Genomic DNA, 15,255 nt, shown 5'->3' with positions numbered 1-15,255 from the left:
ATACCCTGGCAGCCTCTTTCCCTGCCTATCTTGCCTCCCTTCCTACCTCCCCTCTGCATGAACCCCACAAAAGAGGAGGTACAGGTTTCCTTTGCCTCTTGACCTCTAGCTCCAGGCTGCAGCCTGGCTCCCCAGGAGCTGGCAATGGGAATTGGGGGACAGACACGTGTCAGTGGGGGACCAAGGAAGGGCTGAGTTTGGTTCTCGCAGAGGAGTGGGGCTCCCCTGGGGCTCTGATCCAGCGCCTGCCCCTGGGAGCTGCTCAGCCGTGAGCTGTGATGGCTCCAGACACTGGGGAGCCGTCCCTGAGGGGGCGGAAGAGGCATCTGCTGCTGGGGAGACAGACCGAGGTGTCGCAGGCAGGGGGGGATGCCAGCTCCGCAGGTGCGGCTCTCAGCTGTGCTCTCACTCAGCCTGCTCCCTGGCAAGTGTAAAGCGAGGGGGTTTCAGTGTCGGCGGAAGAGGGACGTCCTTTAGGAAGCGGCAGTTTAAAAGGGATATGAAGAGGGCCGGGGAGGCAGAGTGAAATGGTCTGACAGCTGGAAATGAGGTTCTACGAGAGGAGCCTAAAGGGGTTGAGGCTGTTTTTCCTGGAGAAGCACTGCCTTCCCAGGCCGAGAGGGGTTGGTTTGAAGGGGGCTGCTGGGCCACCAGACCCCACTGAGCAGGAAGATTTTAGGGCAGAGACCAGGAATAACCATATAATTGTCCATAAGACAGGCAATGGCCCTGTTTATTTGCTATAAAAGAGGTGAATTAGACAAAATCAGAAGTTTCCTGGCAGCACTGGGCATCTGGAAGCTAGAACATTCTGTTTCTCAGGCTTCACCCCAGAGACTCAGGGCCCGCTGGCCTGAGGGGAAACTCAGGAGTCTCTGTTTTCAGTGCTCTCCAGGTGATTCCGAAGGGTCACCAGAATCAACGGGAACTGAACAAGCCCAGTGGTTCTCAACTGGTGGCAGTTGTGCTGCCCTGGGGACATGTGGCAATGTCTGGAGACATTTTTGGTTGCCATGACTGGACGAGTCCTGCTAGCATTTAGTGACAAGAGGCCAGGGATGCTGCTCAATGTGCTCAAACGCACAGGACGGCCCCCACCACAAAGAATGACCTGCCCCCAACATTGGCAATGCCGAGATGGGGAAACCCTGGGCTGGAAGGTTTAGCAGCTTCCTCCCAGCTCTGAAAACACTCACCAGCCAGCCATCATGGAAGTCCAGATGCGGGAAGGAGGACGGGGAGGGGCAAGGGAACCCTGGAAAGAATGGGAGGACAGAGGGAGGGGCCTTCGAGACAGAAAGAGGCCTGGCTCTCCCCCTGTCTAGCAAACGCCCTGTGGGACCTTGGACCAGTGGTTCGCCCACCTCCTGGCCTCTGTCTGCAGGCAGGGGACCAGCTGGAGTGACCTCTCCTGGCCTTCCTGGGGTTGGCATAGGAGATGCAGGGACAAGCAGGAAGGTGCCTGCGGCCTGGGGATGCGGCCAACTTGGGGAGCGAGCAGTGCTGGGAGGCGTGCACGGCAGCCGTCTCCCCAGAGCCAGTGAGCTAGGCTCACCCATCCTAGGCTCTGGAGTGTCCTGTCCCCTGGGAGGCAGGAGGCAGAGCTGGGTCCTGGAGCATTGGAGGAGTCGGGCTCCTTGATCTTGGGCGAGCCCGGAGACAAGGGCTAGAACCAACGTGGGGCTGAGTCCTGTGAGCTTTGGGGCGAGCCCACCACAGAGGAAGGGCTTCCCTTCCTCACTGAGGTGCTGCAGCCCACTGGAGGTCATGAGTCTCCCCCGACCTCAGCGACAATGTGCCGGCTGGTGAGTGAGAGCACGGAGGGGGAACGGCCCATCCAGAGCTGCCAGGGGCCAGGGCTCTGAGCAAACCATAGGTTTATGCCCTCCTGGCCACGGGTTCTTCCTGCTCCAGGTGACCCCGCACCCACTGCCAGAAGGAGCCACTGCAGAACAGAGGCCGCTCAGGGGAGGCGCACAGGTGCAGAGCACGGCCAGCGGCCAGACTCCCCTGGAAAGTGGACCAGGGATTCCAGGCCATGAATTCTGGCCCCAAAGGAGGGCTTTAGCCTAGTGCTACTCAAAAGGTGGTCGGGACTGGTGCCGGGCCGCAAACTGTGAGTTACTGAGAGTAAGCACTTGGAAACTTTGATGTGAATTTGTCCTTGCCGTGACATCCATGCATGTTGTCAAGAGACTCATCTCATTGAACAGGGTCTAGACCAATTCAGATGTTGTCCAACTCTCCAGGGGAGTCGTGTAATGGAGACCGCACAGTCATCTTGCGCAATAGGACCACAGGCCAGTCTACCACGGATTGGAACAACCCACGTGACACTTTCCTACAGCTGGTTTCAGAGGCTCAGCTTCAGCTTGAGGAGAGAGCAAGACAGCTAGCTCATCTGGGAAGGCCCCATGGAGGAAGAGGGTCTTGAGTGATGGTTGGGCTCAGCATCAAGGGGAGAAGCAATGGGGGCAGGGGGAGGGACCTCACCGGTGCAAGCAGCAGGTCCCACTCTTTGAGCTCCAGTAGGGGCAGGACCCTCACTACATAGGCATTTCGTCTTTTATTCTCCATCATGGTCCAGAGGAGGACCAAGCGCAGAAAGGTTGCATGACTTGCCCAAGGTCACCCAGCCAGGAAGTGGCAGACCTGGCTCCAACCCCAGGCATCCCGTCTTCTCAGGTTCCGGGGCAGTGCTCCTTGCTCAGGGGTGCTCTGCTTCTCAGGCGTGCACACGCACCCTGCCACTGCATGGGCCCACGTCTCACAGCCTGGCAGCAGCATTCGCAGTGAGGCCACTAGGGCCAGCAATCTGGAGAGAAGGACACCAAAGGCTGCCCCACCACTGCCCGTAGGGAGCTGGAGGGTAGTGATGTGCACTGAGACAGGACCCCATGGAGGGAGCCAAGAACAGCTCACCCTGTCCCAAGGGGGTCCTCCACCCACTTCTGCCTCACCTGGCTACTCCTGCCTCGTAACCAACAGAACCAGGGCAGCCGTGGGGAGGGAGCCCCAGGTTGCCACCAAGCCCCCTCCCCAGCCCCTGCTTGGGGACCAGTGTGTCCTGGACCTGTTTTATTATGACCCCAGGTTCTGAGAAGTTTCCTGCACCTTTGTCCTCAGCCCAGCTCCAAACGTCCCTCTGCTGACCTCTCCCTCCAGCCCTCCCAGAACCCTCGTGACACAAGATGCTGCCCCTGCTCTCAAAGGTGGACAAACACCCCCAGTGCTATTGGGACCGGCGTGGAACACTGGCAGGACTGGAAGCGCTAAATGTTCCTAAGTGGGGCTGACAGCGCCGCACTCGATAAGCTGTTGAGTCGTAAATCCACACGCAGAGGCAGAGGACTGTCTAGCTTGTCATTTCCATGTCTCCTGTCACCATAGCACCTCCACGCACAGACAGACGTTCAGCAGAGAGCAGGAGCAGGGAGATACCCCCCATCGAATTCAGCACCTATTGTGTGCCTACTGTGCCAGGAGCCCTGAACTGGGTGCTGGGGACACGGTCTTCCGATTTTATTTTTAAGGGGGTCCTCCTGGCCCAGGCAGAGCTCAGAATCTATGGTGGGAACAAGGGCTTGGGTTAAGTGATAGTGACCCCAGGATGTTTTGAGCATCCTGTGGGGGACACATCAAAGAGCTGGAGGGCTGCCTGGTCTTTGAGAGCCCAGGCTCCAACGTGAGTTAGAGGCTCACATGACAGGCAGGAGAGGCAGAGAAAGCAAAGGAACAACCAGTGAGAGATGGACTTAGACTGAAGGGCTTCCTGGAGGAGGGGGTAGGGATGGCTCAGGAAGCCTTTGGTGGACATGACAGAGAGGATTAATACAGAGAGACTGGGGCACAGAAGCCCCAGAAGGAAGAACAACACAGCCAAAGGCAGGGCAGCCAGCAGAAATGAATATTCTGGGTAGGAAGAAGGACAGTGCGACTGAGGCAGAAGGCCAGAGTTGAGGATGGAGAGATTCAGGGTGTGTCTGGTTTCACTTCTAGAGGGACAGGAGGACTCAGTGGGGTCATGCGTGTGGGCCCTGCATAGAGGCAGCGCAGTAACTGGTGCATCTGGCCAAGAGAAGCTGGCACAGTGGAGGGAAGGGCAGGAGCAGGGGAAAGGCAGGGCTTGGACCAAGCCCAGGCGGCAGCCTCTTTCCGAGGAGCAGCCTCTCGGGCTTCCAGCCAGGCATGGGTGGCAGGGGAACGGCTGTGGGGGCTGTCCAACCTGCCTCCACTCCCACTGCTGACCCCGAGGCCCCGGGTGCCCTGCTGCTCCTCTGGGAGTCAGTCCTGCAGCCCTGGCTGGAGCTGGCGGGTGCTGCCCACCTGCCTCGCCGGTTTGACTGTGCTTAGAGGCCAGGAGGGGGTGGTGGCCTACCATGCATCTAAAGGCGGGTACAGATGGGGGACACGATTACAAATGCTGCAAAAGTGGCTCACGCCCCGAGGGTCCCAGTGTGTGTGTGTGTGTAAGAAAGAGAGAAAGACAGACTGCACACTAGGGGCCACTTAGGACCACAAAGGGCAACAGGCTCTGTTCCTTCTGAACTCGGTGGGGGGAACCCAGCCCTGGGGATGGAGCGAGGGTTGTGTTGGGGGGGAGGTCCTCCCTGCCAACATGCCTCAGCAGCCTCCATACAGCAGGCTCAGAGCGTCCCTACTCCCTGGGGCTCTCCTGACAGCTGAGGAAGCTCCAGGTGGCAGGTTAGGGATGGGGGGTGGGGGTGGATTCTGGTAGGAAACGGAGGAGGGGGTTTCCAAGAATTGCCATCTCTGGCCTCAGAACCAGGGGTGCGCATTCTCTCAGGTGTCAGGGAGAAAGTAGAAGAAAGACGCCTCTCTTTCCCTCGTCCCGCCCTCCCTTCTTCATTCCCTCCCTCCTCTTCCCTCTTTCTTCCAGGCCTTTCTGCCCTGATCTCTCTCATGCCAGCTTTAGCCAGTGGTCTCTTCTCTGCACCACCTTTAGTCTCTCTCTCTGTCTCTCTCTCTCACTGTCTGTCTGTCCGCACACCCACGTCTTATATAACAATAAAATCATCCACCCTAAGCAGCCCGTGGGCACTCAGCTGGGGCTTTGCTCCTGACAGTGGGTCAGGGCCCCCAGTGCGGGGGAGCCTGGAGCTGTGAGGACCGAGCCTTGGCCAGCCCAGGGCTTTCCCTCCACCCTTCCCTAGGTTAGCTGCACCCCTGCTGGGGCGGTTTCCTCTCCAGCCTGCACAGCCCAGCCCTTCACCCTGGGCCTCCCTCCCTCTCCCCATCTCTGCCCACAGGTTCCCCGCCCAGCTCCGTCTCTGCCGCCGTGGTGCGGCTGCTCCAGGAACGGCTGGTACTCCTGGAAACTCCTGAGCCCCTCACACACCCTGACAAGGAGGCCGGGGAAACATGGATCAAAGCCGGGAAAATCCTTGCTGTGAATGGAAGCGTCGCAGCCCTCTCTTGCCCTAGCCTGTCACTCCGGGCAGGCTGCCTTCCAGCTCTCGGGCTCCACGTACCGTCCAGGGATACTGAGCAGGATGCAGCCCCAGCCTCCTGAAGGCCCGGCTGCCCAGAGCCTAAAGGTGCAGCTGTCTCGCCCTGACCCTCACCTTGGCCCCACTACCTCTCAAAACTCGCAGGCGAGTAGACTCCAAATTGTAGTCAGTCAGCCTGGAACAAACCCCGGCCTGCCTGGTTCTTCAGCTTCCAAAGCAGCTGGACCAGTCTGGTCAGTTTCTGTCCTGGGCTCTGACCTGGGCGCCCTGGCTCACGGCCAGATTGGCTGGAGATTGGGAACGACTGACAGGTGGAAGGTGGCAGGTGTGTACCCCACAAACCCCACCTGTGAGCCCCTCACTGGGGCTGCTCCCTGGAGCCCAGCAGGGCCCTGGGTGGGATGGTGAAACCGTCTGTGGGTACAGCCCAGAAAGAGCACCCACAAACATCTCCATTTTTCCTAGAAATGGTTTCACGGCTGCTGAGTGGACCACTGCCAAAGGAGGCATTTGGCTAAAGCCTTGAGTTGGCGGTTCTGAGTACACGGGACCGTCTCCCCAGAACTGCATCTCCGCACGCCCATTTCACAGAGGAGGAAGCGTGCGTCCGTCTTCCCCCAGCCTTCCTCTTCTCTCCTGCCTTCCAGCCTCTCAAGTTTGTTGAGACAGACACCAACTACTCCGAAAAGAAATGGTTAATAATCTGTTGCTTAATAGAACCCAGCTAGTTGTTTTCTAAATAATTGTTTGCACCAGTGAGCTAATCATTTTGTATTATCCTCCCTACAGGCTCTACTTTTATTGTCGACAGTTTTCCCACGTCAGAGATGTTCAGAGGGCCAATTGCAGGCACCTCTGTCCTCTGACTTTTGAACTCGGTTGACGGCAAGTGGCACCATCCCGTCTCCCCGGGGACTGTGAAGAGAGCCCCGGGGCAGGAGACTCTGTACTGCCAAGCACCCTTCCTGCGCCACCCCCAGCCCCTCACCACTCCTCCTTCTACTGTTCTTCCCTGGATTGATAAAATTCGGTACGATTTATTAAATGACTACTAGAGCTACTATTTATCAAGCAGTTACTAATGTGCCAGTCTCATGGAGGAATTCTCATTATCCCATGAAGTAGGGACTATTTTCCCCCTTTTACGGATGAAGAAACTGAGGTTCAGAGTGACAACTTAACTTGCCACAAGCTTTGTAGCAGAGTCAGGATCAAGCCCAGGCCTGCCTCACCTGATGCTCCCACCCATACAAGAAGATGCAGACCGCCACGCTGGGTGGAATGAGGGAGAGCTGGCCAACAGCAAGCGGCGCAAAGACAAGCATTTAAAAAGGTCTCGAGGGTGCTACTTCCAAGGACTGTGCTGACAGGGGCCCCTGGGAATCTAAGTAGACAGGAGTCGTTTGTAATGAACAAATGCCTTCTTTGAATATAAAACTGCAGCTAAAATCTCGCCTGGGCCTTCGATCCAAGATGGTCTCACTCTTCTTTTTGTTGATACCATGAGGTGTTAGGCAGAGTCGGAGGTGGAGACAGCAACCAACCCCCTCCCTTCTCCGAGGAGGAAGCAAGGAAGGCCCGAGGTCATCTGCTCCCAGCCTGCTCTCTTCCAGACAAAGGGACTGGAGCCGCAGCAGCCACGCTCCACCCTCAATGGGTTCTCCAGATCCCTGGGTGCTGCATCGGCTGTTTGTTGCTTTCTTAAAAAAAAAAAACAAAACCGTAGTGGGTTTAAGGGGCAGTTCCAGTCTTTTCTGCATCAGAGATGGCTTTTCTCCTGGGGTGGTTTTGGCATCTCTCGGCCTTCTCTGTTTGGACATGACATCTGCATCTCGCGGGAAGGGCGACGGATCGGCTGGATTGCATGAGACCAACTGGAGGAAGCAACAATAATGCCATCTATTCAGCCAACAAACGTTTGTGAAATGCCTGAGATGTGCAATTGATTATTAGGTTCAGTGCTGTGAAGGGTGAAAGACTCCAAAATAGTGAGTGTCCCATAGCTGCTAGTTGCTTCTCCTGCGTTATCTCATTGCCTCTGAAGAGCAGCCGCCTTGCAACTTTTTCTGAAAACAAACTCTGTGTCAGATGCTGTTCCAGACATTTTTCATGTACTAACTCGTTTCATCCTTACCTTGGCCTCATGAGTTAGGTTGCCTCCATTTCATAGCTGAGGATGCTGAAGCTAGGTCCAAGTACCAAATAGCGAGTTTTCATAGCTGGGAAGGGGCAGGGCTGGGAATCAAATCTACTGCACACCACTCTTCCTGTGTGAGGTCATGACCCTAAGGAATGTTTGGAAAAAGACCTTTCCCAGAGACAGGAAAGGTACCAAGGAATCTAGTTCAATATCTCTTTATAGACAGAGAAACTGGCTCAGAGAGGTAGGATGCCCCACCTAAAGTCACACAGCTGATCAGAGGCATAGCTGGGACCAAGGCTAGGTTTGCATCTCCCGGCTGATGATCTTCTCACCCCAAAAGCTGCCGAAATGACCAGCCCTGTGCCTAACCCCTTCCTTCTAAGCCACACAACAGCCAGGGCTCAGGCCCACGGGCTTGGCGAGCATTGTGGGCACTTGGGGTGCTGCCAAGGGGCACCTCGGACGCTCTGACACCTTCTTCTGAGCAGCTGAACCCCGCTGGCCGCTGATGAGCTCCGAGGAGCCAGTGTCAGAGAGGGTGAGAAGTGGATTTTCCACTTGAGCTCGTCCTCGCTGGCTCTGGGTCGGCGTCCTGCTTCTCCATGAATCGACACCCACCTTGAGCACTTGGCCTCCCCCAAGTCATGCCCCTCCCCCGCGCTGGACAGATCCAATCCGAAGGCTTGGCCTGGCTCTCAGCCCCCCCTCTCCTACTTTGCTCCTGGTCATGGCCAAGCCAGTTGACCCCACGCCCCATGGCAGCCCATGGTCCCATCCTGGGCTCACTTTTATCCTTCATTATCCCTCCTGCCAATGCTCCCCTCAAAAGCCTGGCTCTGAATTGTTTGTCAAAGAATCAATGGCCCAAATGTGCACAGATACAGGGACGGCAAAGAGCACCCGCTCCTGGGGAACATGCAGTGTTGACCGCCTCCCTCTGCAGGCTCGAGAATGGCTTGGGACAGACGTGGACCAGGACACTGTAAGTGAGCAGGCGTGCCTCACGGCCACGGCTGAGCCCGAAGCTGCACTTGAGCCAGGCCCGCGGGGGTGTCTGAGGAAGGGGACAGGGGCTGTGTGAGGAGGCGAGCCTGCAATGGTTCCCTGCTCTGGTCCCCAAACTTTGCGGAAGGCTGCTAGATGGCTTCCATGACAGTAACGACAGCAATGAAGCCAGCTCCCTCCTCAGAAGGCGCTCTCCCTCCACGGGCCCGCCCAGGCCTCCAGCCTTCCCCTCACACTCAGGAGCACTCGCCACACTCGGTCTCCCTGCACACCGCCACCCTAACACACTCACACACGTTTCCCTCACATATCACCTCACTCACATACACGACCACTCTCTCACGCACACTCACACACACCACTCACACAATTCACACACATTTCTCTCACACACATCATCTCACTCACACACACAACCAATGTCTCATGCACTCTCACACACATTTCTCACACAGCTCACACACAGCTCACTCACGCACATCATCTCACTCACACAACCACTGTCTCACGCACACTCACACACACTACTCACAACTCACACACATCTCACTCATACACACAACCACTGTCTCATGCACACTCACACACATTTCTCACACAACTCACACACAGCTCACACACACAATCACTGTCTCACGCACACACACAACTCACAACTCACACACATTTCTCTCACACATCATCTCACTCACACACACGACCACCCTCTCACACACACTCACACACATCATCTCTCCCTCATTCACATGCACAACCACTGTCTCATGCACACTCACACACATTTCTCACTCACGCATTCATACACATTTCTCTCACACACACTGGCACACATCATCTCTCCCTCATCCATCCACACGACCACTCTCTCACGCACACTCACACACATTTCTCACTCATGCACACTTACAGACATTTCTCACACACACTTACACACTCGCCTCCAGATCTTCATAATCAGTACAGTGTGAGGCCCACAATAATCGCCCCCGGCTGACTCGCTGGGGACAGAGCTGGATTTTGGATTAACTCTCCTAGTCCACACTTTCATACTGACAAAACTACCCGAGCTCTTGTCTGGCAGAGCTCTAGGGTGAGATCTAAACGGCTCAGAATGCTTTCTGGTGAAAGCTAACAAAACAAAGCCTTAGAGCCACAGCGCCTGGGTTTGAACCCTGGCTCCATCACTCACTGGCTGTGTGACGCTGAACAAGTGACTTAGCCTCCCTGTGCCTCAGTAATACTTCCTGCTTCCTAGGGCTGTTATGAGGACTAAATGGCTTAACATTTGCAAAGCAGGTAGAACAACACCCAGCAAGTTGTACATGCTACGTAAATAAAAAAAAAAAGGAATTATTTAATTGAAACCAGCATTAGCTGCCCATTCATTTACTTCCTGTTGCTCACTCGGTATTTATCGAACACCTATGGAGTCATTAGGCCAGACATAAGGGATGCACACCTCACCATCCAGTAGGAAACACACACACAACAACACAGTGAAAATATTTTTTTTCCTTTTAGGAAAATGTAATAATTCTAAGCAGAGGTTTGTGCATGATTCTAAGAAAAGCCAGAGAAAGAACATTTACCTATTACCATGTAAACCTAAAAAAACCCACCAACACCCTACAGTTCAATGCTTTGAATCCATTTAAAAGATTGAATTCCATTGAACTGATTTTTGAATTTAGAGCTAGGTTCGGCACACACACGCCTGTGGAAAATGTTCCCGTTCAGTGCCATCTACTCCACTTCTCCGCATGTTTTTCTTCCTTCTTCCCTCCCCTGGTCGTCTCGATCGCCCAGAAAATAATCTCGGGGTGCCTCCGGTCCTCAGTTAATGGGGCCAGGAGGGGATATGGGTTCAGTCAGACTAACGCGCAGTCACTTTTAAAAACAGCTTATAAATATCTGGGAGAGGGAGGGAGAGGATGGAGAAAACCCAGTAACTGGTAACGTCTCTACTGACGAACTGGCAGCAACTGCATTTTAGAGTCTTGGTGGTTTAACTCAAACCGCTTTGCGAGCTGCTATACGTACAGACGGTTTAATAACTGATGGAAAAATGAAATCCGGTCAAGCCGCACGCCTCCCCCAAATCCATTCTCTTCTTTTGAATGTAATCGCTTTTAAATGCGCTGACCCCAGTCAAGCTGGTGTCTGTGTCTGCAGCTCAGGCGGTCCACACCGACCCTGCGGAGTCCGGGTCCTCCGGCGAGATCCGCGCGGGGCTCCCCGGGGGGGGGGGGCGCCCGGGCCCCCCACCTCTCCCTCCGGCTGCTGCCTTCGTGCCAACACCCAGCAACCCGAATCGCTTTGGGAAGCGCTCGGCCCCGGGAAGTGGCGGCTGTCACTAGCGGCGGGCCCGCTGCGACCCCCGGCCCTTCGCTGGCGCACGAACTTCAGCCGCAGACGCCGGACGCGCGGCCGGGCGACTTTCTCCAACTCCGGGCGCCGGGACCGCGCCGCCAGCCATATGGATCCGGGGCTCCGAGGAGCGGGCGACGTGGGTCTCCGCGGACTCGCGGCGTTCCGCGGAGGGGAAGGGGTAGGAAGGAGCTCCCGGGGACAGGACGAGGTGTGCGGAGTAGGGGAGCCGACGACAGCGTGCTGGGGCTGGGGGATCCCAACCCCAGAGGCGTCTCTGGGATCTGCATGGGAGGGGTGAGGGGGGAACCAAGCTCCGATTCCCAAAGCCTAACGCGATTCTCGGCGCAGAGCTGGTCACCCGGGTGGGCGGACCTAGTCCGCCGCCAACATCCCGGCAGCTTCGCCACGATTTCTTTCTCCACCTGAGTTCCCCCCACGACCCACCCACCCACCCGGCACCAGCTCCAAAGGTCCGGGGAGAGGGAGTGGGCTGCCCCTCAAACCCCGGCCGCCCCCAGACCTGTGCACAGCTCTACCCGGTGACCCCCATCACAGCCACAGCCCCCGCGCGTCCCGCGCCGGCCCGGGGCTGGGGGCGCCCGCGCTCGAGGGCCGACTGGCTCTTCTTACCTTGACGAGCCGGAGCTGCGGGCGCCGTCCCATCCTCGGGCTCGCTCCGTCACCGTCCTGGACGCCTGGGTCGCTCGGACATCCCAGGGGGGCCGGGCGGCGCGGGGTGGGCGGCCTGGCTCCTCTGTCGCTGCCCCGCGCCGAGGTGCCCGGCTCTGCGCTCCCGGGCCCCGCAGCCCGACCCGGCCCGGCGGGCTCTCGCTCTCCCCTGCCCGAGGAAGTCCGGCCGCCGGGTCCTGACTCAGCCCGGCCCGCCGCCGCCGGGAGCCCGCCTCGCCCCCGCCGCCTCCCCCTGGGTCCGCGCTCCTCGCCTCCGCTCCCTGCCGCCTCGCCTCGGCGTCCCCTCCCCTCTCTCTCTCTCCCCTCCCTTCCCCTTCGGTCCCTCCTCCGCGCCTCGCCCCTCTGCTCCCTCCGCCACCCCGCCTCCCCTGTCCCCTCCCTTTCTCCGGGCCGGCTCCTCGCGCCCTCGCCGCGCTGACCCCCTTTGCCTGCGCCCCGGTTTGCGGCAGTCGGCGGGGCGCACTAGCCGCGGTGGCGGCCGCCGCAGCCCGGGGAGAAGCCGGGGATGGGGAGCGGGGCGCGGGAGAGGAGGCAGCCTCCCAGCTCCAGCCCGCTTGAGGTCCGGGCCTGGGGAGTCCAGGGAAGTCTGGGGGCGCTTGGGGGGCTCTGAGAATCTGTGAGAGCGAGGCTATTGGAGACTGGGGAATAGAGCAGCCCCCAGTGAGCAGAGCCTCCATGGAAAACAGGGGAAGCTGGGCACTGCGTTTGGGCAGCTCCCGCCCTGCAGCCGGCCAGGAGAAGGTCCCCGCCGCCCCCACCTCAGCAAGGCCCGGGCGTTGGGCCCGACACCCAGCGCCTTTGGCACTGACATCCCAGGTGCGCGCAGAGACGCAAAAGCTCTGCGGGAGGAACACTTCCCATTCATTCGTTCATGGGTTCTGTCATCCATTCATTCATTCTACGAACTAAGCCCCTGCCCAATTTGGTCCCGGCGAGGGGCTGAACCTGGGAACCCCAAAATGCAGGGGAGACGGCAGTGCCCCGCAGGACTAGCGGACGCCTGAATGCCGCTGCGGGGAAGGCCGAGCGCATGGCGCTGCAGCCGGGGAAAGCAGCGACGAATCCAGCGGGCTGGGCGTGCAGGAGGCCACAGCGCCCCCTCTCGGCCGAGCCCTCAGGGTGGGGGTCAGCCGCCCCGCCAGACCTCCGGGTCTTCACCCAGTTTGGCTCTCTAGCTCCCCTTCCCACTCCCAGGTCTGGAAAGCAGCTCCCGTCTCTTCCAGACCCTTAAACTTTTGGCTTCCTTCTACCTCTTCCTTCCTCCCGCCAGTGCCGAAAAGGGAGGTAGAGAAATCACTCCACCGGCAGAACCTCGGCCTGCAGCGCCAGCTGCAGCCCCGCCAGAGGAAGCGGGAGCACTCTGGGAGGAGCACGGTCCCGGAGTGGCAGTCGACCGGCTTTGAAATCAAACTCTGAACCCAGCTGCCCGGGATTCTGTGCCCTGCCTCATGCACCCCCCTCCTCCCTTCCATCCGCTTCTCAGCACATTGGGCAAGAGCCGGCCATGAGTCCAACTGATTCCTCGTTTAGAAAAGGAATTACTGTAACAGGTCCTGCGATCCAACACACACAGTGTACTGGTGAGGAAACTGAGGCACACAGAGAGATGGTGATCTGTCCAGAGTCATGTATCTGGTAAGCCTAGTCCTCAGCCTCCTGATTTCCAGCTCAAAGTGCCGGAGGGCTGGGCCCTATGGGGTTTGGGGCTCTGAAGTGGGGAGGGCCATTGCCCAGGAAGCTAGCCGGTCACACTGGCTTAACCACACAGGGAGGCCCTTTCTAAATGATGCACATATTCTCCAGTCTTGCAAAACTCCCATTAGGCTAGTGCCCCAGAGCTGGTCATGCTGAAATGGCCCACGGACTAACCCCAACCAGAAGAAATGGATGCACCAACCAGATGGACAATTTATTATTCTCAACAAAAACTAAACACAGAGTGGCTTAGTGCAGGGCAGCTTTTGGAGTCAGGCAGCCTGAGTTTGAGTCTGGGTTCTTCCACTTGCAAGCTGTATAAACCCGGAAAATTATTTGACAGTGCCTCAATTTTCTCATCTATAAAATGGGGGTAGGAATACCTACCTCACAGGGCTGTGGGGAGGTTCAAACGAGTTCATATTTGTCAATGAGTTGGAAAGGTGTCAGGCACACAACAAGGACTTAATGAAGGTTAGCTATAGTCACCATCAACATCATCATCATCATCAACATCATCATCACCATCAACATCATCATCACCATCAACATCATCATCACCATCAACATCATCATCATCATCGAGTGGACCAGATACTCAAATGTATGGGCAGTGTGGTCCCTCCCTCTAGACAATTCTCTGTGGGAAGCAGAATTCTTGATCAGAAGGCCACAGCTCCAGTGGATTGTGGAATGCAGCAGAGGAAGCTGGCGGGTCCTCAGGGAGGTTTGCGCAGGCGCTGCAGAGACCTTGCACCCCAGCCCTGCTCGACCTTGGCACTGACTCTCCAGGAACCAGACAGCTCCAGATTTCTAGATTCTGTTTCTCTCTGCTTAATATTTTGCCTTTCTGATCCCCATCTTCTTCCCCTTGACATGATCTTTAAATATGCTAATGCCATCGATTAGGCTGTAATCAAGTCTTGCTCTTCCTGCCTTTTTGGCCTCACATTCAGACCTTCTCTTTCTAAAGGGGCACCTACAGATGGCACATTTCATCCCGCTGGTGTTGATGGTCTGTGTTGATTTTGCTGACTTAACCTCCACCTGCCCACTGCACCCTACCCTGGCCCGGAGGTGGCAGGAGGGGCTTCAGTATCATTCCAGGGCCTACTTATTTATCATTTTGGCTTTGACCACCTTGTGGGTGTGGGGAATTGGGGGATGCGGGAGGGATGAGAACCTCGTGTTTAACACCCTCCCTGTAAAAACATTCCATATCCCCTTTCGTTTGTCCTGAAACTGCTTCCTTCCACCTTCAAAAGCCCGGCCCTAGGCTGCTGGGCTTGGTGAGGGTGCCAGTGCTGAGGGCTTCCGTGCCCTCCCCCTCAGCCCCAGCTCTCCAGCCAACCAGCCGGAGGCTGCCGGAGGCTCAGGGCGGTCCCCTTAGGCAGCTTCTCCACCCTCCTCGGGGCAGCCTCCTGCTCCATTCCAGCATTCTCTTCCCAGCTTGACCCTTCCCAAACTCTCTCCTCTTCCTGTCCAGGCCTAGATCAGAGTCAGCTTTCATTCGTAGAACCAAATTTGGAAGAGAGGAGAAATATGAGGAACCCAAACAGGAATAAAAGACAATTCCACATCCTTCCAAACAGTAGGAGAGACAGATGTGAGAACAAGTAGTGACGGTGGGACCCAGGAGGGAGGGAGGAGGCCCCTTCTGCCTGTGGGGTCTCATCCCAGCAAGGTCGATGGTCTGGAACCATCCTTCTCAGACTACTTGTGCCCAAGAACCAGTTCTTGATTTTTAAATTTCTAACTATTGCAGACTGATACTATTGCAAAATAGAATGGGAATGAATTATTACAAAAGTGAAATAAAAAATAAAGACATTCAAAATAAAAGCCCAATTTTTAAAACTATTAGATCCAATGGACATAAAA

General features: G+C 56.8%; 1 protein-coding gene across 2 annotated transcripts in view; it reads right to left on the bottom strand.

Moving 5' to 3' along the window:
* The window catches only part of CRHR1 (corticotropin releasing hormone receptor 1), a 48,851-nt gene extending 36,885 nt beyond the window's left edge, over positions 1-11,966 (bottom strand). For both annotated transcript variants that reach the window (XM_070483415.1, XM_044745848.2), the window contains exon 1: positions 11,620-11,966. In XM_070483415.1, the coding sequence (XP_070339516.1) occupies positions 11,620-11,652 (33 nt within the window). In that variant the 5' untranslated portion in view covers positions 11,653-11,966. The remainder of the gene's footprint in view (positions 1-11,619) is intronic.
* Between the last annotated feature and the right edge of the window lie 3,289 nt (positions 11,967-15,255).

The sequence above is a fragment of the Equus asinus genome, chromosome 13 (assembly GCF_041296235.1).
Source record: "Equus asinus isolate D_3611 breed Donkey chromosome 13, EquAss-T2T_v2, whole genome shotgun sequence".
In the NCBI taxonomy this organism is placed as follows: domain Eukaryota; kingdom Metazoa; phylum Chordata; class Mammalia; order Perissodactyla; family Equidae; genus Equus; species Equus asinus.
This window is presented reverse-complemented; position numbering and strand designations above follow the sequence as displayed.